Source organism: Setaria viridis, chromosome 5 (genome assembly GCF_005286985.2).
Source record: "Setaria viridis chromosome 5, Setaria_viridis_v4.0, whole genome shotgun sequence".
NCBI classification, from domain to species: Eukaryota; Viridiplantae; Streptophyta; class Magnoliopsida; order Poales; family Poaceae; genus Setaria; species Setaria viridis.
In genome coordinates, this window is record NC_048267.2 from 9,397,242 (window position 1) to 9,423,994 (window position 26,753).

Below are 26,753 nucleotides of genomic sequence, written 5' to 3' on the forward strand. Positions count from 1 at the left end.
AACTGCTTAAACAAGAGCTTTATTAGATTTCTCAACCCTTTAATAATGGATTTTTTTTATGTCACACAAAGGGTGAGGAAGATTCAAACTTTTTCAAAGTACATTCTCAGAAATGTGGTTTTGTGTGCTTGCATGCCTTGTGCTTTGAGAAACAGACCGGTTTCCGATTCACATGCACTTTGAGAAACATATTGATTTTGCCGAGCATTTGTGCAACATACCCAACAGTTCCAAAGTGTGAATGTGCATAGTGGGTACCTTAGGTCGAAGATGATATCATTTTTTTTCTTTCCTTTGCTAGCACTTTTCATCTCTTCTCCAAAATTTCTCAATGAGGGTATGATGATCTTTTTGGGTAATTTTGATGGTCTACCTGTATTTCTTTGCTTTGCTACCTGAAGAAGTCTATCCAGGTTACTTGAACACTATGACCGGCTTGGTTTTTAGTACATGATTAGACCGTTAACTAAAAACTACTAGTATCATTAGATGATGTGAGTTTGACTCTCGAGCTCCAGTTGGAATCTGACCAGAGCGTGCACTGCAGCACGGCCCAGACCACCTCTGTTGAAACTTGCCATGCAGCCGCGTCAAATCACTGGCACTGTTTGGAGTTTGGACAGGAAAGGACACGTCGCCATTTTTCTTTTTGATCAATCCTTCTCAGTGTTGAAACGACGACAGCTTCTTGGGGCGTGTCCCCCGCGGGGCTGAGCCAGGCTAATGGCATGCAGGGGGCATCGGTTTGGTTGCCTGGTCCAATCTCCGAGTCAGGCTGTAAGAGGCCCGCGGTCAGGCTCGAGGGAAACGAGAGGAGCGGCCGTTTCTATCGGGCCTGGCTCGCGCGCTGCAGGGAGGGAAAAAGGATCGGCTAATGGCTAGGTGCAGGTAACCTATAGGGTTTGGCTGTCCGGGCGTAGGTAAGCAAACAAAAAGCCTGCTGCATCTAGCAGGCCTGGCCGGCACGGGCCTGGATGCGTGGTGGAAGCCAGGCTGAGGTGAAACGAGAACCATCACGCCCTTGTTGTCCTTGCAGGGAAGAAAGCAAGCCCTTCCCGATTGCTGCGGTCGAGGTGGCGCAAGTACCGATCGATCAGAAATTAATGGACGTGGCGTTGTCTGTGCCCTGCAAGGGAGAAACCAGTAAAGAACCTGTGATCGAGGGCTGGAACTCCCAATCCAGTCCAAACCCCCATCTTGATGCAAGCCATTGGCCGTTGCTGCAGTGTGCAAGTGTAACTCTTTGTGAGCCTCTGGAATTGTGGTGGCTTCTCTCCTTTTGATGTGTGGTTTTTTGGTCTCCATGGATGCCTTGACCTCACCATCATCAACAGTGAGCAACCAAGGATGTGCAGTATATTGCACACCACACCAGGTGGTAGCTGCCCCACTCTAAGCTCTTTTTGTTGCTTGCTCATAATGGATTAGGGAATTGATCATGGTTGTTTATGGCTAATGCATGCACACCCCCTGCTCTTAATGACCTGGGGGGCTAAAACAATTGGACACCTAGGATTAGCAGTGAGGTAGTGATAAGATTAGCAGCACCATCTCATATCCCCTCACTCACATGGGGCCTTTCCCTGTCCTTGTGAGACTTGTTTTCTTCTTGTCTTTAGCCCATGCATGTGCCCCTACCACCCCCCACCCCTCATGCCTAGATTCTCCCCTTGCCCCCCATCTCTCTCACTCTCACTGCTTCAACTTCAATTTCAATCTCTTGCCGACACTAATTTAACAAAGCAATCTTTGCTCCTATATATAATTGTGGTTTTGCTAGTTTCCTCCAACATTGCCGTTACTTTAACACCATTTATTACTAGTCTTGTAGCTCGACCGTCTCACATATTGTCTCCTTAACTTACACCTGATTATGTCTATGAAATGCTTGTAGATCACTGTTGTTTAGAGTTTTGTGAATGATTTTGCTTATTCTAGAAGGACCACTAACCAGCTTCAAAAAGCTACTATTTTTTTATATGTAGATAGAGTAGAACACAGTTTCTGTTTAAAATCACATTGGTACCTTTGAGAACATAATTAGTGCCACAATTTCCTGGGATTATCTGCATTTTCTAAAGTTGGTTCATCATAGTACTATAACTTAATGCACGTCTTATTCGGAGTCCAGATTTTGTAGGGCTGTATGTGATTGTCCCTTTTAATACCAAGTACATGTCAATCTCTATCTTCACTTTTTTCCGCTCCGTTTGGACTAATCCTGAAAAGGATCCCAAGTATCATACCTACTCCACAAGTTTTACAAACATATGAATTGGCCATAACATACTGGAATAGAAAACTGTTGATCGAGTTGATTCTGTCACGCGGCAAGCACCTCTCAAGTCAAGACTCAAGAGTCGACTGCTTCACGTGATCCACCGATCACTTTTGCTCTCCTCTGCTATCCATTTTTCTATGAGCAAAGATCATATTACGATTCCTTTCATCAAAGATAATATCAGTGTCTGCAGATCAACTTGTTTTAAACTGGTATTAATTACCATTCTTAATTACAGCTGCCAGTTGCATGCCAAAAACTTCATTTGGTCAAAAATATGCATGTACTATATGCTAGTATTCAGAAAAGCAGAAGTAGACTAACTGGTGGATGGTAGGCGCAGAGCCTGATAGTCTGATGCTAGATCTAGATCATAATGCAGTGAAAACTTTGACAGCTAGTACTGTGCATGGGTAAATCATCAGTCCCTTAACTAATATGCTGGGACAGCACATAACCATGCTACTCTACTGCTATCTTTGCTTTCTTTCTCCATTATCTTTCATCATCCATGTAAAAACTGACCAGCTTTTCACACCGGATGCCAGCTTTGAGCCTCCCTGCATGCTGGTGTATCATTGCTCAACACATTACATTTCATCTGCCAACATACTTGTGAACTAAGCTTACTCATGGTAATAACTTTTTTTTTTGTGCTGGTAAGATAACTTAGATTAACTGTGGTAACCAGATGTTTTTACAACTTTACCAGCAAAGACTCCACAGCAATGGTGGCTCAAATCTGTTGTTCCCTGTAAGAGAAGAACCGGAAAGCGTGCTGTCTTTTATGGGGTGAAACAACTTACAATGCAAATGCCATGGTTGGTTGCCTGTCCCAAATAGAAGCCCTAGTTCCCATGTAAATACTCTGCAAGTTCTACTCATTGGAATTACTATCTTCCACGGGATTAGAGGCCCTGTGTCCCGGTTAATTAGGACTGCTCTTTTACCAATGGGAATTTGGAGGGGAGGGTAGATCTAGATCTCTGAGCCTGCAAAACTTTCAGTACGTTGGCAGCGGCTTTTTTAACCGCGGCTGATGGCGGCTTCCTCGCGATTAGCACGAATTACGAGAAAGACAGGGTGACGCCATTAGTTTATTACCGCTAGGTGGTGGTGGTAACAGCAGTAGATCTCATCTAACCAAGGACATGTGCTGCCCTTCATCAAGTGTAGATCTAACCCTTTAGTTTAACCTGCAGGCTTCAGTGCAGAGCAGACAGCCGCTGTAAGAAAGAGCTGGGGGTTTCAGTTTGTTTATTTGTTACTGCATGAAGGAGCTGTTTGTGCGTGTCGTGTGTTACTACCAGTTCACCCCACTAAGAGGCCAGCTGTGGTGCGGTGCCTCCTTTTACTTTGTTTTCTTTTACCCCCTTTCACCTTTCGTGTTTCAACTCTTGAGAGATTCTTGCTTCAGCAGCTTGCCATCCTCCACTGCCGGTAATCACTACGCAGGGCTCGCCGATCTCTTTTACAGCTAGCTACACAATGGCAGAAGGACCGTGGAAATGTTAGTCGTTTTAGAATTGTGCATGAGAATCAAGGAGACATGAATTATGAAATGACCCGTTTGCTTCACAATTCTCTTACTAAGGATTTCTTTTTAAAAAAAATATAAAATGAATTGGCCTAAGAAAATGCCCTGTTTGTTCTTTGATTGATTACAAGAGCAACAAATTGGGCTAGAAATTGAAGGGAGGAGCTGACAGAGGCTTTGAAATTGCAAGCAATGGGAGGGAGTAGTTACTTGCCATGTGTCCATTGCTCTCACGCTCATGTTTATTCTAGGCGAGCTGTTACGTTCCCGAGATATTCTTTGCCCGCTGCCGCCGCTTTTGCTGTTGCGGCAGCGACGCCGCGGCGTGCCCGATGAAAGGGATTTGCATTGCCAATTGCAAGCACCTGTTTTCTTTCGCAGAAAGGGTGAAAAACCTGTTTGCTGGCGTGCATAATTGGTGAAACCAACCCTGCCTGAAGGCATCATCCAGCTGATGCTATTTCTAACCGTATCAGCCATGTCGCAGGTTCACAGCCTTTCCATGGCGACGAGGGTTTACCTGACCTGAAACCTGACTGATGCGATGAGATGCAACAGCTCGAGTGACAGTGGCTCACCATCTTTCCCTGGGAGGAGCGAAGCTGTTGCGTCTTCTGTTAAAAATATAACTTAGTCCTATCTATTTTTAGTTTAAAATAATATAATCTTATAATCCGATCTTTAAATTTGCTAGGTTAAATTAGAGCATCCACACCTCATACTTTTTTTTCCCCTCTGCATCTCTTGTTTCAAGCATCGAACTCAAATTCGCCAAAACAAAAAAGGCGCACACCACTAATAGTCGTTGCCTGGCGACTCCTCTCTGAAATTTGAAACCAAATCAAAGCCCCTAATCCTGTGATCACATAGACAAATAACATAGTAGTTAATTTGACGGTGCACTTGCGGGCCGGCAGGCATAAACAAGTAGAGGACGAGGGGGAGGGACAGGGGTGACGGCCTGCCTGACCCAACCGGTGGCCTCGGATCCGGAGATTCTGCAGACACACATGAGTGCCTGCCACACCCTCTCGCTCCACTCCCTGCACTTTACAATCCCAGCAGCTCTCACTCACTCAGGCCTGAACCCCAGCTCCGCTCAGCTTGCCGCCACCTAATCCGCCATTTCTCGCTGGTTTCCTGCTCCATCCCTCCCTCCCCCTCTCTCTTTTCTCACAGCTGACCTCTTTTTTTTTCCCTCCTTCTACCTTGGCATATAAAAATCTCAGCCTTGGCCATGGGGTGCCTCTCTCTCTCTTCTTCTCCCTCTGGTACTAAACCTGTCAGGGAGGCTTAGCTTAAACCTCACCACCAGTACACCTACTTCCTGGCTTTGCAACAAAGTTGCAGGCCACTTTCCTCTGGTGCTTCCGGCACAAGCAAGAACACGGATTTGCAAGTGACACCAGCTGCAGCCGATCCTACAGCATCAGCTCACCTCATCTCCTCGTCGATTTCATCGTAATCTGGTCTGGATATATGCTTTCGAAGAAGCGTAGCTCTGGAGTGCAGTCCTGGCAGTTGGATTGGTAAGCTGAGCTACCTCCTGAGGGAATGCCTCCCGGCGTGATGGGCGGTAGGAGACGAGGCAGGTGGAGGAGCGCGTGGGCGGCGCCGCCGCCGCTGCTGCTGTGGTGCGCGCTCGCCATGGCGTGGGTGGGCTGCGCGCTCGCCGTGGACGCGCAGGGCGCGGCGCTGCTGGCGTGGAAGCGCACGCTGCGTGGCGACGCGGAGGAGGCGCTCGGGGACTGGAGGGACTCGGACGCGTCGCCGTGCCGGTGGACGGGCGTGTCGTGCGACGCCGCGGGCCGGGTCACGGGGCTCAGCCTGCAGTTCGTCGACCTCCACGGCGGCGCGCCGGCGGACCTCTCCGCGGTGGGCGCCACGCTGTCGCGGCTGGTGCTCACGGGCACCAACCTGACGGGGCCCATCCCGCCGGGGCTCGGGGACCAGCTGCCGGTGCTCACGCACCTCGACCTCAGCAACAATGCCCTCACGGGGCCCATCCCAGTGAGCCTGTGCCGGCCCGGGAGCAAGCTGGAGAGCCTGTACGTGAACTCGAACCGCCTCGAGGGCGCCATCCCGGACGCCATCGGCAACCTCACGGCGCTGCGGGAGCTCATCTTCTACGACAACCAGCTCGAGGGCACCATACCGGCGTCCATCGGCCAGATGGCCAGCCTCGAGGTCATCCGCGGCGGCGGCAACAAGAACCTCCAGGGCGCGCTCCCGCCGGAGATCGGCGACTGCTCCAACCTCACCATGCTCGGCCTCGCCGAGACCAGCATCTCCGGCCCTCTCCCGGCGAGCCTCGGCAAGCTCAAGAGCCTCGACACCATCGCCATCTACACCGCCCTCCTCTCCGGCCCGATCCCGCCGGAGCTCGGCGACTGCAGCAGCCTGACCAACATCTACCTCTACGAGAACGCGCTCTCCGGCTCCATCCCGCCGCAGCTCGGCAAGCTCAGAAACCTCAAGAACCTGCTGCTGTGGCAGAACAACCTCGTCGGCGTCATCCCGCCGGAGCTCGGGGCGTGCACGGGGCTCACCGTGCTGGACCTCTCCATGAACGGTCTCATCGGCCACATCCCGGCGTCACTGGGGAATCTGACGTCGTTGCAGGAACTCCAGCTCAGCGTGAACAAGGTGTCGGGCCCCATCCCCGCCGAGCTCGCGCGCTGCATCAACCTCACCGACCTGGAACTCGACAACAACCAGATATCCGGCGGCATCCCCGCCGAGATCGGCAAGCTCACGGCGCTGCGCATGCTCTACCTCTGGGCCAACCAGCTCACCGGGAGCATCCCGCCGGCGATCGGCGGCTGCGTGAGCCTCGAGTCGCTCGACCTGTCGCAGAACGCGCTCACCGGGCCCATCCCGCGCTCCCTGTTCCAGCTGCCGCGGCTGTCCAAGCTGCTCATGATCGACAACACCTTATCCGGCGAGATACCACCGGAGATCGGCAACTGCACGTCGCTCGTCCGGTTCCGGGCCAGTGGCAACCACCTCGCCGGCGCCATTCCTCCGGAGGTCGGTAAGCTTGGCAACCTCAGCTTCTTGGACCTCAGCTCCAACAGGCTTTCCGGCGCCATCCCGGCCGACATCGCCGGCTGCCGGAACCTCACGTTCGTCGACCTCCACGGCAATGCCATCACCGGCGTCCTGCCGCCGGGGCTGTTCCACGATATGCCGTCGCTGCAGTACCTGGACCTCTCGTACAACTCCATCAGCGGAGTGATCCCGTCGGACATCGGCAGGCTCGGTTCGCTCACGAAGCTCGTTCTCGGCGGGAACAGGCTCACGGGTCAGATACCGCCGGAGATCGGCTCGTGCTCGCGGCTCCAGCTCCTGGACCTCGGCGGCAACGCGCTCTCCGGCGCGATTCCTGCGAGCATCGGCAAGATTCCGGGGCTGGAGATTGCCCTCAATCTGAGCTGCAACGGCCTGTCTGGCGCAATACCCAAGGAGTTCGCCGGGCTCGTGCGGCTCGGTGTCCTCGACGTGTCGCACAACCAGCTCTCCGGCGATCTCCAGCCGCTGTCCGCGCTCCAGAACCTTGTCGCGCTCAACATCTCCTTCAACAGCTTCGCCGGCCGCGCGCCGGCGACGGCGTTCTTCGCGAAGCTTCCGACGAGCGACGTGGAGGGCAACCCGGGGCTGTGCCTGACGCGCTGCCCCGGCGACGCCAGCGACCGCGAGCGCGCGTCGCGCCGCGCCGCGAAGGTCGCCACCGCCGTGCTGCTCTCCGCCCTCGTGGCGCTCCTCGCCGCGGCGGCGTTCCTCCTCGTAGGCCGGCGCAGGGGCTCCGCGCGCGGCGCCGGCGACGGCGACGACAAGGACGCCGAGATGCTGCCGCCGTGGGACGTGACCCTGTACCAGAAGGTGGAGATCAGCGTGGGCGACGTGGCACGCAGCCTGACGCCGGCGAACGTCATCGGGAAGGGGTGGTCCGGGTCGGTGTACCGCGCGGCCGTGCCGTCGACGGGCGGCGTGACCATCGCCGTGAAGAAGTTCCGGTCGTGCGACGAGGCGTCGGCGGAGGCGTTCGCGTGCGAGGTCGGCGTGCTGCCCCGGGTGCGCCACCGCAACATCGTGCGGCTCCTGGGCTGGGCGGCCAACCGCCGGACGCGCCTCCTCTTCTACGACTACCTCCCGAACGGCACCCTCGGCGGCCTGCTGCACGGCGGCGGCGCCGTGGCGGAGTGGGAGGTGCGGCTGGCGATCGCCGTGGGCGTGGCCGAGGGTCTCGCGTACCTCCACCACGACTGCGTGCCGGCGATCCTCCACCGCGACGTCAAGGCCGACAACATCCTCCTCGGCGAGCGCTACGAGGCGTGCCTCGCCGACTTCGGCCTCGCCAGGGTCGCCGACGACGGCGCCAACTCGTCGCCCCCGCCCTTCGCCGGGTCCTACGGCTACATCGCCCCCGGTACGCCGCCGCTTGCTTGCTTCCTTCCGTACAACAATCCCGGCCGTTCGTTACAAATTGCGATCGGCACAGTGAAGGATCTGACGGTTGTGATGATTTGATGCCGATCCCTCGCGCAGAGTACGGGTGCATGAGCAAGATCACGACGAAGAGCGACGTGTACAGCTTCGGGGTGGTGCTGCTGGAGGTGATCACGGGGCGGCGGCCGGTGGAGGCGGCGTTCGGGGAGGGGCGGAGCGTGGTGCAGTGGGTGCGGGAGCACCTGCACCAGAAGCGGGACCCTGCCGGCGTGGTGGACCCGCGGCTGCAGGGCCGGCCGGACGCGCAGGTGCAGGAGATGCTGCAGGCGCTCGGGATCGCGCTGCTCTGCGCCAGCGCGCGGCCCGAGGACCGGCCCACCATGAAGGACGTGGCGGCGCTGCTGCGGGGCCTCCGGAACGACGACGGCGCCGAGGCGCGCAAGGTCAGCGGCGGCGGATCCGGGGGAGCGAGGCTGGACTCGGCGAAGTGGGCCGCCGACGCCCCCTCGCCGACCAAACCCACGGCCCTCCCCCGCCCGGCCCAAGCCCAGTCGCAGTCCCAGTCCAGCTCGTTGGCCTACTCAATGTAACGAAGGGCGCGTGGCCATGGCCTAGCTCACAAAAGAGGAGGAACCAATGGCGCCAACCGCCAACCCACGCTGCTCGAGTGCTCGGAGGTGTGCGACGACTAACATGGTAGCGTTGACAGGACGTCGGCGAGCCTATGAACCGTCGGTGCGCCGCCGGACTGCCGCTCGCCGCCAAGGAGGAGGAGCGGCGGATGGTCACCGCCACCATGATCGTGAGGAATGTCAGGAGGCAGGGTGGGGGAACGAAGAAGAAGACTCCACCATGAATCGACCAAGCAAAGCAATAATTCCTTGTCCCATTGTACCATACACATAGCTGTAGTACCTTGTACCGAAGTTACCCAGTCAATTGCATTGGTAATCTGATTCTGATGAGGCATGGCATGATCATGTCCCGCATCTATCTGCCGTCACTGCCGCAGGAGAGGCTGCCCTGGTCTTCCTTCCTGCCCGCATCCACATGGGGCCCAAGCTGAATGCAGTTGAAGTTGTAGACCCGGCAGGCAGGCTGTAGCTGATGATGTTGCTCCGGTCCGATCATGCACTGCACGGCGGGTCGTGCGCGTTTCGAAGTTGCCTGGACGGAAAGGGACGCGCCAGCGACTGCCGATCCGAATAGACAGAGTGAAGCATTTCTCTCATCTCCATCTCTGATTCCATTTCAACGCAGCCGCCTGAAAACCCGGTAGCTACTTTCTGTGGCCGAGAGCCTACTGAATGGTGTGCTGATTGCCGAGACAGGGAGGTCCCTTTTGGCTTTTTGGGCGAGGAGTGTTGCTGTTGGAGCTGTCTGGGCCAAGCTGAGAAGAATGTCCAGCAGACAGAACAGTAGCGGGGCTCGGCCGTAGGACCGTAGCATCATAACCTCTAGCAGACAGCAGGTAGCTAGCTGCGCCCATGGTGAACTACTCCTTCAGTCCATCCTCTGCGCTTTCAGGCTTGAAGCTGAGCTCCAGGAACAATAGGCCTGCAATTTCTGTTATACTCACTGGGCTCACTAGTACCTATCACATCGGATATTTGATCCTAATTAGGAGTATTAAATATAGGCTAATTACAAACTAATTGCACAGATGGAGTCTAATTCGCGAGACGAATATATTAAACCTAATTAATCCATGATTTGACAATGTGGTGCTACAGTAACCATTTACTAATGACGGATTAATTAGGCTTAATAGATTCGTCTCGAGCTACAATAACCATTTGCTAATGACCGATTAATTAGGCTTAATAGATTCATCTCGTGAATTAGCATAGGGTTCTGCAATTAGTTTTATAATTAGCTTATGTTTAGTTCTCCTAATTAGCATCCGTCCGATGTGACACTGCTAAAATTTAGCACAGTATCCAAACAACCCTGAATCGAAATCCACTGACCCGGCCGGGCAGGCAACACTGAAAGGGAGCATGCCAGTGACGGGTACATTGCGGCGGTTTGTCGCTTCGCTTCCCTCCTCTCCCGGCCTTCCTTTTACACGAGCTAGCTTGCCTGACAGCTCTGCTCTTGTCGAGTAATGCGGCCATGCAGGACAGACAGTGCAAGCAGCCGTCGTTGTTGATCGTCGCCTCAAGCGTCTCGTCAGATTTCGATGATCAGTCGAACACTCGCCTCCTCACTCGTGTACGGGCACGACCAAAAAGGAGTCACCATTTGGTGCACAGTGAAGAAGCCCCGGTCCCAGAGGCCAGAGCGGCGGCATCGCCATGGCTACGTACTGGTGCCAATCATCTGGTCTCGGGGTACAGCGCACAGCTGCTGCGTAAGGCAGCTGTTGGCACAGGGCGAAACTCGGCCTCTCCTCCACTGTCGCATGCCCAGGAACGAATCGGCGGGGATGCCAGGGCACTCTGGCGCTGGGCGCTGGGGAGTTGTCTGGGCCAGACAATGCCTGCCGTTGGGGCGCATGATGGCATGGATCATGGATGGATGAGCGGCGCGTCGTGATCCCGTAGGTGCCTCGTACCGCGCCGTGCTTGCGAACAGTGGAGGAAGCGGCAGAATGGCAGCAGGGGCTAGCAGCCGAGGTTTGGAGACTGAGATTAAAGTCAGTCATTATCACATTGATACTAATTAGAAGTTCTAAATATAGATTAATTACAAAATTAATTGTATAAATGAAAACTGCGAGACGAATCTATTAAACTTAATTAGTCTATGATTTAATCATGTGATGCTATAGTAAATATGTGCTAATCATAGATTAATTAGGTTTAATATATTCATCTCGTGAATTAGCCACGACTTATGCAATTAGTTTTATAATTAGTTCAGGTTTACTCCTTCTAATTGGTATCAAACATTTGTGATCGAATTATAAAATTAATCCCGTGATCAAACGCCCACTGTACAACGATCTGGATCCACGAATGATTTGATGGTACGACATGATAAGCCGGCAAGCTGACGCTGCGCCGTGCCGTGCGAAATTCGGGTCTACACCTGAAAAACACACATTTTGTAGAAATAATCTTCAAGAACTGTACATTTTTACTGACAACATAAAGCTATACTCCGAAAACTAAAATTTCATCGTGTTAGCTATAGTAGTATACTAGTCTATACTTTTAAAGACATGGCAGAAGAGGTGAAAAAAAAAAGAAAAAAAAGAAAGAGGAGAACACAAGAGTGGGTAGGAGGGGATAGTCTGCGAGCCCACGCACCACGAAGCGGGCTGCGCGTGTGGCGCCCACAGCCCGAGCGACCGCACTCGAACGATTCGTTCGGCACCACCAGCCGCCTGAACTCCGTGGAAACCTTGCACGGCGTATACGGGCTCCGGCTGGGGCCCGAAGCCCACAACCTTCGACTTAATTCCTGCCGGCACATCGTCCGGCCTCGTGGGCCACCAAAGCCAGCCCCCTAATCAGCACAAGCCCGAATCACCCACCAGCGGAGCGCGCGCAAACTTTCACAACACCAGTCTGGTGGCCTGCCTCAACAACGGCCCAAGTGCGTGCCTTCAGCGACCGCCTGCGTTTCGCAGTACAACGGCCCAACACAGAGCACCCCATTTTATCGGGCCTCTTCTCAACAGGTCAGCCTGGTTCAGGTCTGCACCCAACGAGCGCAACGTGGCCGGCGGGCCAGGGTATCTTCCAACATAGCTGGGTGTCTGTTGCGCCGCGCCTCTTGAATTTTTTTTATTTTACGAATTTGCAGAAATAAATAGGCGATCCTAAAATTTGTAGAAATAGACATACGCCACCGGATGAAACGGCGGTAAACAGCAACTGCCGTCTCAACCGGCGGTAAGAGAAGATACCACCAGGTGAAACGGTGGTAGCTTCGCGCGTCCGCCACGTCAGCTGCCAAATCCGCTTACCACCCTCTGACCCAGTAGGTGGCACATGGGTTGCAGCGACGCGTGGGATGAGGCAGTTTTCACCGTGGCATCTGGAAGTATCCGGTTTCCGATGGATCAAGGGGCGGTAACAGGCCCCGCCGATTCAAACGGCAGAAACGGGATCGTTACCGCCGCTTGATTTGGCGGGAGTTGTCCCGCATCTTTAAAAGCTGCGGAGCGGCCGCCCCGGGCGCACACACGCCTGTTTCTGGACGCCCAGAAATGAGAGAAGGGAGGGAGCTGAGGGAGCGGCCGGGAGAGAAGAGGAAGGGAGGGAGCGTCCGGGAGAGAAGAGGAAGAAAGGGAGGGAGGAGAAGAGAAAGAAAGGGAGGGAGGGAGGGAGGGAGGAGATGAAGGAGGGGAGGGGAGTAGGATGGAGATTGAAGCTCGGATCTTCACCTATTAACATCGCAGGTGACTTGATTTGTATCGATCCATGGTGCAAGTGCCCCTACCACCACAACAAGGATCGCCCCCATCTCCGCCATCCTCTGGAGGTGCTGACTACTATGAGGCTGGACCCTCCCAGCTCTCCCAAAGCTAGTTCTACTAGAAAGTAGATATGACTTTATCCCCAGCATTTTCAATTACCTAAGGCATGTTAGGTTTAGCGACGACACATGTTTAGGATAGCATCCGTGCCGCACATGCCACTGCAATCTATAATTAATTGTTCATTCTAGAGTCATTGTTGTTCGTATGTTATGCATGCATTTCGTTTCTATCTGTTGTAATTTGGCTGGAAATAGCTATGTATCTAATGGCAGGGAGTTAATTTATTTTCAATTATTTCCTCAAAGCGCTCTACCTCTCTCAAATTACGAAGTTTCATATTGCAACCAAAAGTGATGTATCTGAATATTTAGTGCTGCCAATGTTACTTGATATTTTTTCTACTAGGAGAAAAAATTACACGAAAACAAAATAAAAAAATCCAAGTTATAGCCGTTTCAAATGGCTATAGCCGTTTGAACCGGCTATAGCTGCCAACACACAACAAAACCAGCCGTTGGAGGGGGGAGCTAGCTACCGCCGTTTATTGCCCTTTCAATCAGCGGTAATAGGCTACCGCTGATTCAAACGGTGGTAGCTACGTTCAGCGCTCCAACCGTCATTTCAAACGGCGGTAGCTACGTTCACCGCTCCAACCGCCATTTCAAAAGGCGCTACCGCCGTTTGATCCAGCGGTAGAGATCCATTTCTGCAAATTTTTGAATCGCCTATTTATTTCTGCAAATTCATAAAATAAAATAAAATAAAAAATAAAAAAATCCGCGCCTCTTGGACGTCCGGTGTACCGGGCACCACAACATGCCTTTCGGCAGGCTAGTTTTGACATGGGCTCAAGCAGGCTCCCCCTCTTACCCACTCTTTAGCCCTCCTTGAGCTGGAGTTACAGGCACGCACTTCCGTTCCTGGCTAACGCGGGCGAGGAGAAGCGAATTCAACATGTTCATTGCGAGGTTGGGTAAACAGTATGGTAGGACTTGTTTGGATTGAGTCCTGAGAAACCTGTGCCAGGCAACGCATCCAGGCGCTTGATTTCGTTGGCGTGAGGCCACGATCGCTGCCTGGCAACAGCTGGTTGAGGGCCGCATCCAAACAAGTCCGTAGTATCTAGGAGGAAGTCCTTGGCAGTGGGAGAGTCGGAGAGAGAACGTTTTTACTGAGTAACGGTGCAGTCATGGATCCCTGATCCGGTTTCCTTCCCTCCCGATAGCAGATGAGACGTGAGGAAGATGTAGAAGATCACTCGTATCCCTTCCCAATAGCATCCGAGATAAGCACACATGAGATAATGTAGGTGGAACTTATTCTGTCTTATCATAATAGATGGGTACATGTTCGTTTATATAGCCTTGACCCTCCAGGGGTATATTTGGTATGAGCCCACAATTATCCCTAGTTTTAGGGATTTCTCAACACTTCCCTTGGGCGAATACCACGATCAACTATACTTTATTAAAACTCCAAAAAATCTAGTGGAAAAAATATGAAGAAAGAGTGCATGGTGTCGCTAGATGTATTGCACATGTTGCATCGTTAAAAAACATTTGTGAGAAACTTCTGTAAAACTCATTTATGGGAAAAAGAGTGCAACAGATGTCTTCAGGACAATTTATAATCTTCAGGATTACCGAAATCAAGATCTTCTGGATCCGTGAATAAGGGCAAATACTCAGGGGTAATCTCCCCCTGAATCCTGCAGGTCTCTTAGTCGTCTCATGCCAATACTGCGGGTACACTTTGTGAATGTAGCAGTTGGTAAAGATTTAGTGAACAAATCAGCAAGATTGTCACATGACTGGACTTGCAAAACACTCACCTCACCCTTCTTATGGAGTTCGTGAGCGTAGAAAAATTAAGGAGATATGTGTTTGGTCATATTACTCTTAATATACGTTTGCATTTGTGCAACACGTGCTGCATTATCTTCATAGATAATGGTGGGAGTTTTAGTAGTATTAAGATCACATGACTTCTGGATATGGTTAGTCATTCGTCGCAGCCAAGCACATTCACGTGTGGCTTCATATAATGCAATAATCTCAGCGTGGTTTGTAGATGTTCTACTAAAGTTTGTTTGCACGATCGTCAAGATACGGCAGCGCCTCCACAAAGAAACACGAAACCAGTTTGTGAGCTTGCATCATGTGGATCGAATAGATATCCAGCATTTGCATAGCCTACCAAGCTTAGGTCTTGATTCTTCCGGAAAAACAGACCAAGATCTTCAGTGCCCTTGACGTACCTAAGTATTGTCTTAACACCTACCCAATGTCTTCTGGTTGGGTTTGCACTATGACGAGCTAGCAAGTTTACTGCGAAACCAATGTTAGGCCTTGTGCAATTTGCAATATACATCAGCGCTCCAATTGCATTGAAATAGGGAACTTCAGGTTCTAAAGGTTCCTCATCATCCACTTTTCGGTCTAAATGGGTCCTTGTCCTTCTCAAGTGATCTGATAACCATCGGGGCCTTTAGAGGATGAGCCTTTGACATATTAAATCTCTCCGGGACCTTTTTCGTGTAGGTTGATTAGTGTACAAAAATTCCTTCGGGGAGATGCTCGATTTGCAGGCCTAAGAAAAACTTGGTTTTACACAAGTCTTTCATTTCAAACTCCGCCTTGAGGTAGGTGCTCGCCTCCTCAATATCCTATGCGCAGCCTATTATGTTTAAGTCATCATCATAGACTGAGATGATACAAAAACCCTTCTAGGATTTCCTAATAAATACACAGGGAGAATCAATATTATTAATGTATCCCTTCTTCAGGAGGAAGTCACTTAGCCGGTTGTACCGCATCCGACCAGACTATTTAAGCCCGTACAACGCCCTCTCCAACTTAATGCTGTACATGTTGCGATTTGTTTTAGAATTTGGAATTTTCAATCCATCTAGAACTTTCATATATATATCCGAATCCAAGGACCCATACAGGTATGCAGTCACTACGTCTATCATCTACATTTTCAAGTTTAAACCTGCTGCTATAGATATTAAATATCAGAATGTTATACCAGTCATAACTGGAGAATATGTTTCATTGTAATCGATGTCGGGTCTCTGCGTGAACCCTTGTGCTACGAGCCTTGCTTTGTATCTCACCACCACATTGTTTTCATCCCTGTTTCGGATAAATACCCATTTGTATCCTACTAGGAATATTTTGGGGGGCGTGCGGGCGACTGGCCCGAATACTTGCCTCTTAGAAAGTGAGCACAATTCAGTCTCTATTGCTTCTTTCCATTTGACCCAATCTGAGCGCTTCCGACACTCTGCCATGGACTTTGGTTCAGGATCCTCAATCGCGTTAGCGATCTTAGAGATGAAATTAATGTCGACATTTGTAGTCTTTCTGTTATATAGTTCTCCAAATTCAGCATAGTTTATGGAAATTTCTTCAACTGAATCATCTGGCTCATCATGATTTCCCAAATCACTTGAGCCTGGTTGTTCCATTGTCCTTGTGCTATTATTTGTATTTGTGCGCACAGTTGCACTAGAACTTTCACCTTCAGGGTGTATCTCTGCCGGGACCACCACTGAATGGGAGCGTAATGCATTCTCTCTAGCAACTTGCCTCTGCGGGCATCCCCGCTTGGCTCGTACCGAGTCATCTGGATCTCTCCCCCTTTTTCTAGGATTAGGGAGTTGGATAGAGTTCATGCCCTCCATGGGTATTTCCACTCTCTCTGGTGCATTAATCGTGGGAATATGCGATTTTGATACTCCTCTCAGTAAATACGTCTGGCAAATTATTTGCTAATTGTTGCAGGTTTATTATTCTTTGAACTTCAAGTTTAGTATCTTTAGTGCGTAGATCAAGCGATTGAATGCTACTAGCACTCCATTCTATTTCTTGGTATTTTTTTTATTAAGGTACAATCCTCCCCCTAATGCCGGGAAATGCTCTTCATCGAAGATACTATCAGCGTATCGAGCCGTAAACAGATCCCCAATTTTAGGCTCTAAATATTTGATTATGGACATATTTTCATAACCTACATATATCCCCAGCTTCCGGTGAGGTCCCATAGTTGTACGCTGGGGTGGTGATATTGGCACATATACAGCACAATCGAACTTTCGCAGATGAAAAATCATTGGTTGTTGTCCACACGCTAATTGATGAGTGGAAGTAGAGTGATATGCAGATGGCCTGTATTGGATTAAGGTAGCAGCGTGCAGCACTGCATGTCCCCAACTGTTGGTAGGAAGTCTACTATCTTGTAGAAGTGGTCTGGCAATTAATTTTATTCTTTTTATTAAGGATTCAGCAAGTCCATTTTGTGTGTGCATATGAGGCACAGAATGCTCTACATTGATGCCCAGGACAAGACAAAAGTCATTAAATGCTTTTGAGGTAAACTCTCCAGCATTATCCATCCTAATTGCTCTTATGCTGTTCTCCGGGAAGCTGACACGCAATCGGATGATCTGGGCAATAAGTTTTGCAAAAGCGTGGTTCCTTATAGACAGCAGGCATACGAGGCTCCACCTAGTAGCAGTATCTATAAGGACCATAAAGTACCTAAACGGCCCCGACAGGGGGTGAATAGGACCACATATGTCACCTTGGATTGTCTCTAGGAAATCCAATGACTTGATCTTTATCTTTAGGTAAGCGGGTTTAGTTATTAGTTTTCCTTTAGCATAAGACACGCATAGAAAGTCTTTAGGAATTTGTGTGGTTTTAATGCCATGACCAGCAGGGCTATTTATGATGTTTCGCATCATCCTTAATCCAGGGTGTCCGAGTCTTTCGTGCCATATTGTAAATGACTCGGAGTTTTTAAATATAGTTGGCATCGCAATGTATTCTCGAGTTGGCTTAATTTTTGTGTAGTACAGTCTAGAGGAGCTGTCCGGCGCTTTTTCTACCACTTTTATCTCACATTCGTCTGATGTTGTGATATAAAGGTATTCAGCACCATTTTCACAAGCAGTTGTAACGTGGTAGCCACTACGATGAATATCTTTAAATGTGAGGAGAGTACGTATAGCTCCTGGATACAAAAACGCTTCTTCTATGAGATGCTAGTATTATTAGGGAGCACAGCACCACAACCGCTCTGCCGGAGCCTACGATATGGCCGTTGCTACCGGCAATCATGGTAATATTTTTAGTCTTTTTCCGTAGTGCCTGAAAATATTTCATCTCTCGGAGTATTGAGTTTGTGGCAGCGTTATCAACTAGATAATGTTCTTCTTCAGCCTCCATCATAGGAAAGTACGGCTCTGTGTGTTGTTGACGAGCAGTGGTAGAGCGTGCTGATAACGTATTAAGTAACGGCGCAGTCATGGATCCCTAATCCGGTTCCCTTCCCTTCTGATAGCAGATGAGACGTGAGCAAGATGTAGAAGATCACCCGTATCCCTTCCAAGTAGCACTCGAGATAAGCACACAGTAGATAATGTAGGTGGAAGTTATTCTCTCTTATCATAATAGATGGGTATATGTTTCTTTATATAACCTTGACCTTCCAGGAGTGTACATCCCATAATTATTCTTAGGTTTAGGGATTTCTCAACAGTTTTCGATTTCGGGAATTCGGGTGGGAGTTGCTCCGTGGTTTGCTGCTCCCTGTGGCGTTGAAACTGCACCTTATATGGGCTGGCCGGCCTCCTTCGTGGCCATATGCGGGCTTCGGCCCAGCTGGTCCATCCATACGGTGAGTGCAAAAGGCTGGTCGGTCCACGGTGCAAGATTACTGGTTCAAAGTTTTGAAACGGAAGGCCGGAAGGGAGTACGATGTTAAAAAAATTAAAGAAAGGTTTATTTGTTTTCTAAGTTCAACTTTTATCTAAAGTAAAATGAAATAAGATCATCATAATACTGCAATTTCCAACACCATGCAGAAATTTTAGTATACTATGCCACAATTCTGTTATGTTACTGAATTTCGTAATGGAGGATATAGTATGAGTGGTCAAACATAGTACTATAGCTCTTGTCATTATCTTGCCAACCAAACCGAACTTGTCAAATCGGATGCAAAAGTGTTGCTCAAATCAAATGTTCTATTTTTTTCGGAATTGCCCACTTGTTTATCTATGGCCTATGGGAGTATGGGACAATTTGTTCAACGATGCTAGTTGATATCTCAATAGTCGAATTCTTCTCACTATGCTGATTATGATTTTTTTTGTTCAAATTTCTCTCTCTCCTGACTTGCTAACATATTTGATCATCTTGCGATTTTTTATCCATAAATCGATTTCTTTGATCAAATCTGTCACTATTTGTAGGCTACAACTTATTAATGTGGCTCTATGGTCTCTATAATCAAATCGGGATAAAAAAATACATAAGAGGAGATGACATCCATGATGGTGAATAAGAATATGCATGCGGCATTAAGATCCCCAGGGCATAGGAACAGTCCGTCCATTCCAAATTGCAGGTCGTTTTGGCTTTTTTAAATTCGTAAACCTAGAAAAGTCAAAACAACCTACAGTTTGGAACGGAGGAAGTATATAGTCTATATGATGCAAATTTCATTGGTGTGTAGGATTATTCGTTCCTTTGCCGATTCTAACCATCAAACTGCTGTCTTGAAGGTGGTTTTGATTACTTGGAACTACTAGGTTAATTAGCACCTTGCTCATTCTTTTGTTTTTGATACTTAACCAAAATCTCTCCGATAATAAGCCTTTTAATCTGATGCTTGTCAAGGCCTTTGGCTTCATTGATCTTCCATACACTGATCTCATGTTTTTTTTTAATTTCAACATCCTTGACTTATCTATGTTTTCAGGTCAGAGGTTATGGCCGACGCCTGACTTATCCGAATCTCCTGGTTTACCTGATGCTTCAGTCTGAAAGGTTCAGAATGCAATTCTTCATGGATGGGACGTGAACTTTCTTGCTGCCCAAACATTTGCCTCGCTTGCTACACTTCGAAAAAGGTTCCATAGGGCTATTCTTCTTTATTTCCTGTTAATTCTTCAGCTATTCAAATTTCAACAACACCACGGTCACAAGACAGCTGTTTCAATAAGAAAGATCGAAGTAGATAGTAGTTCACAATGGACGCTTATTTCTAATGAAGATTTGGGCACTCTATCGAAAACACACTGTGAAATGGACATATGGGTCGTGCTATACATATGGAGAAAGCACTCTATGTGAAATCCGTCATGTATACATAACTCAAGAAAACAAAAACAAAATCAGAACAAGCAACGAAGCCGCTCATCACATACACCACCACTCGAAACATTTTGGCTCTACTACTACCCGCCCGCGTGTAGCTGGGCTCAAAACTATCACTAGTAATAATCATCTTGCTAGCTTAGCACCGAATGCTACAACCATTTTCCGGTGGCGGCGTTGATCGGCGGTCGAACTCCGGCGGCATCACCGGCGATCCCTCCTCCTCCTCCTTCTATGTATCTATGTAGTATTTGCTTTAGTCTCTTCTTCATGCATGGTTATGAGCTTCAGCTACTAGGGGCAGTGCACGTTCCTGCCAGGCCCGCCGTAGTAGAAGTAGTTCCCCCATGCGCGGTTGTACCCTCCCCGGATGTCGTAGCAGCCGGGGTGGTCGGCGACGAGCCGGAGCGTGGCGGCGGGGACGAGGCTGTTGTCGCCGTCCACCACCTGCACGTTGCGGAAGTAGGCGGCGCGGTTGAAGCCTTCCCGCGGGAAGTGGCCGCTCCCCATCTGCGTGGGCGTGTGCGAGCCCGACGGGCGCGAGTTCACAACCTCGCCGCCGAACTGCACCATGTTGGCGTGCCCGCCCAGGTGCGTAAACAGGAACGACGGCCAGTACCCCACCAGCGGGCCCGACCCCAGCTGCAGCCACCAGTTCCCGCGGTGTGGGTCCTGCATGCGCCATCGCCATGTGTGTTTGAGCATGTGAGTTTGTGTTTGAATTTGAAATTGAAGTGGTGGTGTACATTTATAAATAGACAAATACCTTCCATATGAGCAGGCTGATGTCGAACTGGCGGCCGTTGTAGACGGAGGTGGGCGAGATGGCGGCTCCGATGGCGATCCGGCTGTTGGTCTGGACGAAGCCGGAGCAGTGCAGGTTGTAGCACCCAGTCGCCTGGTATGCGTCGGTCTGCAACGCAATGGTGCAACGGTCAGTATACTCTATACAGCCATATAGGAGTACTGGCATTCTGAAATCTGAATATAGGCTGTAGAATTCTGAAACTATCGTTTACTGTCATTTCCAAAATATAGGTCGTTTTAGCTTTTTTAGATACATAGATTTTGCTATACACCTAAGGATAAGATTATGTCCAAAGTCTATGTATTTAGAAAAGTTAAAACGAACTGCATTTTGGAACGGAGGCAGCAGTAAATTTCGGGAACTTACCGTCCAGTACGTGAAGAACCTTGGGTTGCTATCTCCATACAGTTCAGGGCTGACCTGAGTTAAACAATGAAAGCAGGAAGTTAGCACTGTCTCCAGCAGAATCTGTTTGACTGACTCATGCAATGCAACCACCAGCATTACAGGTCAATGGGCACACAACTCCAATCGAGATCACAGTGATGGAATCTAATTAATGAGCACCAGTTCTAATTAATATACTACCAAGTCAACATACAACCACATGCATGCTGCAGAGAAAGGATCCAAATACGCTGTCTACCATTCCATCTTCTTAGAGCTCTGAGAAAAGAAAACCACCACCTCATATCTCAAATGTGTTTCGGTATTGTTACAAGCAACACATGGGGCCTAATTCTGAACTTTGACCACTAACATCTACAAAGCATTGAAACTTACCCTACAAAAATTGCACTACCATAACGTTTGATCTTAAGCTCGATCTAGCACAAGATGAGTTCTGACCTAAATACCATGCTGCTGGTTAGGAGTAAGTGGTTTCCAGTTCCAGGTTACAGAAAGGTTTCTGTACACTGTCTTTCAGTACAAATGCTTTTGCTCAGCGATACTATACGAACACCAGAACTACGGTGAAGCAAACATGCATGCAAGACCTGCAAAGTTCATTCACATCTGCGTGGCTGAAGGAAGCCAGCCACATTTACTGGTGTCACCAACCGGGCAGCCTGAAGAACTACTGCGAGTCAGGTTCACATTTACTAAACTGGACGTATGAATGGCCTTTTTTCAGGCTCAGGACTGACGCGAAAGCACTGCAGGAACAAGCAAGGCCTTTATACTAGTGCTCTCCCTCTGGAAAAGACAATCCGGACGCGCCAATGACCAGTCTAAAGGGAACAACTTCTGTAGCAGTACCGGCAGCAGCTAGCTAGCTCCTTAATTTCTTCTTCAATTTCCTCAACCGCACCTCGATCCATACTGCTTGGCTTATTAAAGACACGCATGTATTTTGTACATTTTCAGAGCAGAAATAAATCTGAAGAAACTGAGTCCCTGAACCCTGATGATACGCCAATGTTCATGCATAGATATGCAACTATGCTAGGAAGTAGGAACAAGGACAGCATGATCATCTTCTCTCTCTTCTTTTTTTTTTTGAACGGACGGTTAGAGATTTGCCGAATTTTTTTGAACGGACAGCATGATCATCATGTATGCAAGAATGCAAGGAGTACACAGATGTGTGGGTAGGGTGCATTTGTATTGAAGAGGCCTTTGCCCTTTGGTGATGGTGAGTAGTAACTAGTGAGATGAGTACCTGCCATCCGGCCTCGATGGTGTTGAGGTCGTTGCCGAAGGAGCCGGAGATGACCCAGATCTGGGAGAGGCTGAACTCCGCCGCCGACGCCACCTTGGCCGACCACACGTTCAGGCTCGCCTTGGCGCCGTAGAACTGGTCCCCGGTCACGTACCCCACCGCGTGCTGCGCCGTCGATCATAAGCATCCATCAGAGCTGATCGAGCTACTAAGATTAAGATAAAAAGTGCTAGGCATTGCTCCACACTGCTACCATGGCAATTGCTATCCCTACCAGTACAATCAACGTACTGTGCGCTACTGCACCAGCTAGCTGAGCTGAGCTGAGCTGCGTGGTGGCGTACGTGTACTAGGAGAGGAGTAGGAGCATGGACGGGCCGGACGACAAACCGTGAGACACGATTATGGTTGGGTAATAAATCACGCAATTACTGATGCTAATACACCTGTGTTTTCCCCCAACTAATCAGCTTTAACGCAGCAGCAGTACTGATGCGACAGCTCTTTCGAGGATAGTGTGCGTCCTGATGCGTTTTTTTTGTGCAGTGCTAAACCCAGCAAAATGGTGAAGTGAACTGAAGCCATGGCGAGGTGGGTGAACTGAACGTACTGACCTCGTGGCCGCTGCTGGTGGAGTCGCGGCGGACGTTGCTGGCGCGGGGCTTCATCCCGAACCGGCGGGCGGAGCCGGAGCGCAGCACGTCCTGCGCCGTCGTCCGCCGTATCGGCACCGTCCCCTCGGGGCACCGCTCGCCGCCGTCGCTCCACGCCTGCCGGAAGAACACGGACTCCTCCTCCTCCTCACCGGCGGCGCCGCCGCCGCCCTTGGTCATGGGCCTCACCGCAGGCTCATCCTTCAAACCCAAACACAACCACAACATATTTATATATATCTAAATATCCGAGAGCAACATCTTGCTAACGGTAGAAACAGAAACTGCAATGTGAAGCAAGTGCAGTGTAGAGGAGGCACCTCGGGCTTCTGCCCTCTGAGCTTGGGGTGGTCGAACGCCGGCTGCCGGTGCGACGGCACGCAGTGGATGACGTCGCCGTCGGGGCTCTGCATGGCACAAAGCACAAGCAACGAGCCAAGATTGACGATTACTCCCAAGAAGAAGACGACGACGACACGCCAGGGAGAGCTAGATTTGCTTGCGTGCGTGATGCGAGTAACGTCGTCACGTCAGCACGGAGACACAAACAAAAGAGAGAGCAGGTAGGGAAAGGAATGAATCGAGGAAGATTTGCCTGGATTGTCTTGTTGCAGTCCTTCTCCATCCTGGCCATCCGGGCCATGATCCTCCTGTACGCGTCCCGCTCATCCCCGGCGCGGAAGGGCACCCGCGCCCGCGCCCTGCCGCCGCCGCCGTCCTTCCTCGCGGAAGCCAATCCGACGAGGAGGAGGAGGAGCAGGAAGGGGACAAGGGAGGCAATGATTGGGACCTTCCTAGAAGCCATGGACCGACCTCGGATTATTCCTTTGGAGTAGGACAGGATCACGGGAAGCTGCCGTGGCCGTCGTCGTCGCTCTCCTTGTTGTCTGTATGCTGCCTCTCCTCCTCCTTCTTCTTCCTCCTCTGGAGCTGTCGGTATGCTTGCACATTGACCTGCTTGTCCTCTTCCCCTCTCGCCCTCCTTCCTGGAGGAAGAGGAGGAAGAGCGCTATAAATACAGCCGCGTGGCGTGGAGGCGCGGAGAAGAGCTGAGCTGAAGCTCTCGGAGGTCAAAGCTCTCTCCGTGCGAGTTGGTTGGTAGGCTTGGGGAGCAGGGGAAGCAATGCCGAATTGATGATGAATTCGAACGCGGGATTCATTCAGCTGCCTGTTGCTTGCTGTTTGGGCTCGCAAGCCTGCCCGCCCGGCCGCGCTTTTTCCGAGTACGCCCCCACCCCGTGCTTTGCAGGCTTGCAGCTCTCTCCATGGGTGGATCATTTTTGTTTTTCGTTTTTATATCCTGCCGCTGTCTCCGTCTCCACATAACCACATTCCCCCTCCTCTCTCGTCTCTTGCCATCTCTGCTTTCTCTCTCTAGACCTCTCTCATCATCGTCATCAAGGGGGTCGGGCTGGTCCTGCCGGTAGAGATAGATAGTGGGGCTGAATGGAGTGTGGCCGCACGCTGTGGAGGTTGCAGTGGCACAACTTTGCTTGATCAGGGCACGAGCGAATAAATAAAGAAAGGAACCAAGATGAGAGAGAGAGAGAGAGAGAGCATTGCTGTCTGGCTTTCTTTTGCTTTGCTTTTGCTGCAGATGAGAGAGAGAGAGAGAGAGAGAGAGAGAGAGAGAGAGAGAGAGAGAGAGAGAGAGAGAGAGAGAGAGAGAGAGAGAGAGGAGGCAGGGCGTGGTGGCGGGCATGTGCCAGGAGGAGGAATTTTAAAGGCACGGCAGTGGAGTTCGTCCGATCGATCGATCAGCCGGTGCGTGCAATCATGCTCAAAAATCGCTTCCGTTCCTCCCGGGAGGCCTGGAGCAACTCTTGGTTCTCCGCTTCCGCGCCTGCGTTTTGGGCCGCTTCATTCCTTTCGACAGTTGAGTTGAGATCACATCTGAATCTGATCGAGCTCCCAGACGAGAGAATGAGATGCGCCCTTTGCTTTGCTTTGCTTGTCACACATCACTCGCTTTCTTGCCCAAATCAAAGGGGCTGGTTCCTTTCTTTCGGTTGCTCATGCAGCTTTTGTTGGAGATTTAATTCCGGTCAAATCAACAGTGCCACCCATAGGAGTTAGACTAACTAATAATTAGCTCTGAATATTTCTAAAAAGAACTAACTCTGGATTACACGAAGCTTGACTGTTTCAGCTGTTCGCCACTGGTTGGTGTTGGTTGGTGGTCAACTTACTGTGATACTGCTGTCTATTGGTAGCAATTTGCTGATGATCCGGCGTACACTGCTGGCATCTAGAAGCTGCAGTAGTCCGTAGACTATACCCTGCGCTGTAAGCCACAACCTAGTACAAGGCTGCACATGCTGCCCGACCTCTCTTTCGCCATCCTTTGATCTCACTTTCCCCTCCTTTTCTTTCCTCAACAAAAGGCAGAAAAACAAAGGCAACAACGCCATTATGCCACGCAACGGCCGCATCATAGCAACCTCCACAGACAGTTCTTCATCGCCCCCTGCACCCTGGAAACACGTTGCATCATTGGCTGGCTGCCTGGTCTGGCCTGCTCAATGCAAAGTCCCTGCACTGTACCACCACAAGGATCATAGCCAAGGGATCGATCGATCATCAATGGCAATGCATACCTGCAGTACCGTGTGTATGGCCTACATCTTATGATGATCCTGAATGGGATCTCACTGGCTGCAACAGGGGAGGGGGGCAGGTGTTATGAGCGAAGCCCGGCAAGGTCAGGTCCACTGCAAGTCTGCAACCGGTGTGGCTAGAGACTAGAGAGGGAGCGCCATGGGCAGCCGATCTCTTGCCTTCAATTCTCCAGTACTCTCCCCATTCATGGCAACACCAACAGGCTGCATCCTAATCTTTTGGCATCTCTCTCTCGCACACCTAACCCACAGGAGGCTGCACCACCCAACACTGCAGTGCATGGCGTTCGTTCATAAAGATTGCTTGTTCAGGGCCACAACCACAAGAGTGTGATGGGGGCCGCCGCCTGCTGGGTGCTGGCCTTGCTGCTACCTTTTGCGCTGCAGGCCAGGCCACGCAGGGTGTGGGGGAAAGAGTAGGATATCTCAGTCAGTGGTGGGCTGGCCGGATGGGACCTGGGAGCGGGAGGACCGGAGGAGCAAAGCAATGGTGGCTGCCGGCTGTGCCAGCTGTGGGGGCTGCCTCGGCTTGCATTGCATTGCGCCTGCAGCGGATTGCGTTCCGGCACAGGGGAGAGTGAGATCTTGGGAAATCGATGGTTTCGGTTCCAGTGCCATCCTACTGTCTAATCCGTGCTCTTTTAGAATGACTACACTGCTTTCCATGGCCTCTCAAATGGGTCGACGAACCAGCAGAGCACTTTCATGGCGTACCGGCATGCTTGGCCTCACCTTTTTTTGCTCATGGATCGGAGGATGGCATGCGTGTCCCCTTCTCCCCTACAATTTCCATGCGCACCAGTACACCACGCACCATGACGCCACCACTGACCAAGATTAGCCTGTCTGATTACTAGTCCTACTAGTAAACAAGTACTCACTTTTGCAGGCTGTGATGACTAGGGCTGCGAGCTGATTCATTTTGTTCCTCCGTATAGCTTCACCTCCCCCCCGTGGTATGCTGACTGTAAGTGCAAACAATGCATAGTTGATAGCCGGAGAACAAGTTCGGCAGCACATGCAGTCACATTCTCTCCCTGGGGGCAAAGATGGAAGCAGAGGACCAGAGATATAATAACAACGCTGGTAGCCCTGGTAAACTCTTGAGGGCCTGTTTGGCTCCACCCTGTTAAAGTTTAACAC

General features: G+C 50.5%; 2 protein-coding genes across 2 annotated transcripts; one reads left to right on the top strand and one right to left on the bottom strand.

Moving 5' to 3' along the window:
• The first annotated feature begins 4,717 nt into the window (after window positions 1-4,717).
• On the top strand, window positions 4,718-9,260 carry LOC117859225 (uncharacterized). The gene is made up of 2 exons (XM_034742428.2): window positions 4,718-8,247; window positions 8,367-9,260. The coding sequence occupies exons 1-2, from the start codon at window positions 5,373-5,375 to the stop codon at window positions 8,855-8,857; spliced, it is 3,366 nt and encodes a 1,121-aa protein (XP_034598319.1). The 5' UTR covers window positions 4,718-5,372; the 3' UTR covers window positions 8,858-9,260.
• Window positions 9,261-19,792: 10,532 nt separating this feature from the next.
• On the bottom strand, window positions 19,793-24,469 carry LOC117858191 (protein neprosin). Its single transcript, XM_034741212.2, has 7 exons — window positions 23,588-24,469; window positions 23,313-23,399; window positions 22,954-23,193; window positions 22,340-22,504; window positions 21,043-21,096; window positions 20,635-20,781; window positions 19,793-20,540 (listed from the first exon to the last, which is right to left on the bottom strand). The coding sequence occupies exons 1-7, from the start codon at window positions 23,795-23,797 to the stop codon at window positions 20,163-20,165; spliced, it is 1,281 nt and encodes a 426-aa protein (XP_034597103.1). The 5' UTR covers window positions 23,798-24,469; the 3' UTR covers window positions 19,793-20,162.
• Between the last annotated feature and the right edge of the window lie 2,284 nt (window positions 24,470-26,753).

Coding starts and splice junctions, on each gene's coding strand:
- LOC117859225 (XM_034742428.2), top strand. CDS start 5,373: ATGCCTCCCGGCGTGATGGGCGGTAGGAGACGAGGCAGGTGGAGGAGC. Junction 8,248..8,366: donor CTACGGCTACATCGCCCCCG/GTACGCCGCCGC, acceptor TCCCTCGCGCAG/AGTACGGGTGCATGAGCAAG.
- LOC117858191 (XM_034741212.2), bottom strand. CDS start 23,797: ATGGCTTCTAGGAAGGTCCCAATCATTGCCTCCCTTGTCCCCTTCCTG. Junction 23,194..23,312: donor TCAGAGGGCAGAAGCCCGAG/GTGCCTCCTCTA, acceptor TTGGGTTTGAAG/GATGAGCCTGCGGTGAGGCC. Junction 21,097..22,339: donor CCATCGAGGCCGGATGGCAG/GTACTCATCTCA, acceptor TGTTTAACTCAG/GTCAGCCCTGAACTGTATGG.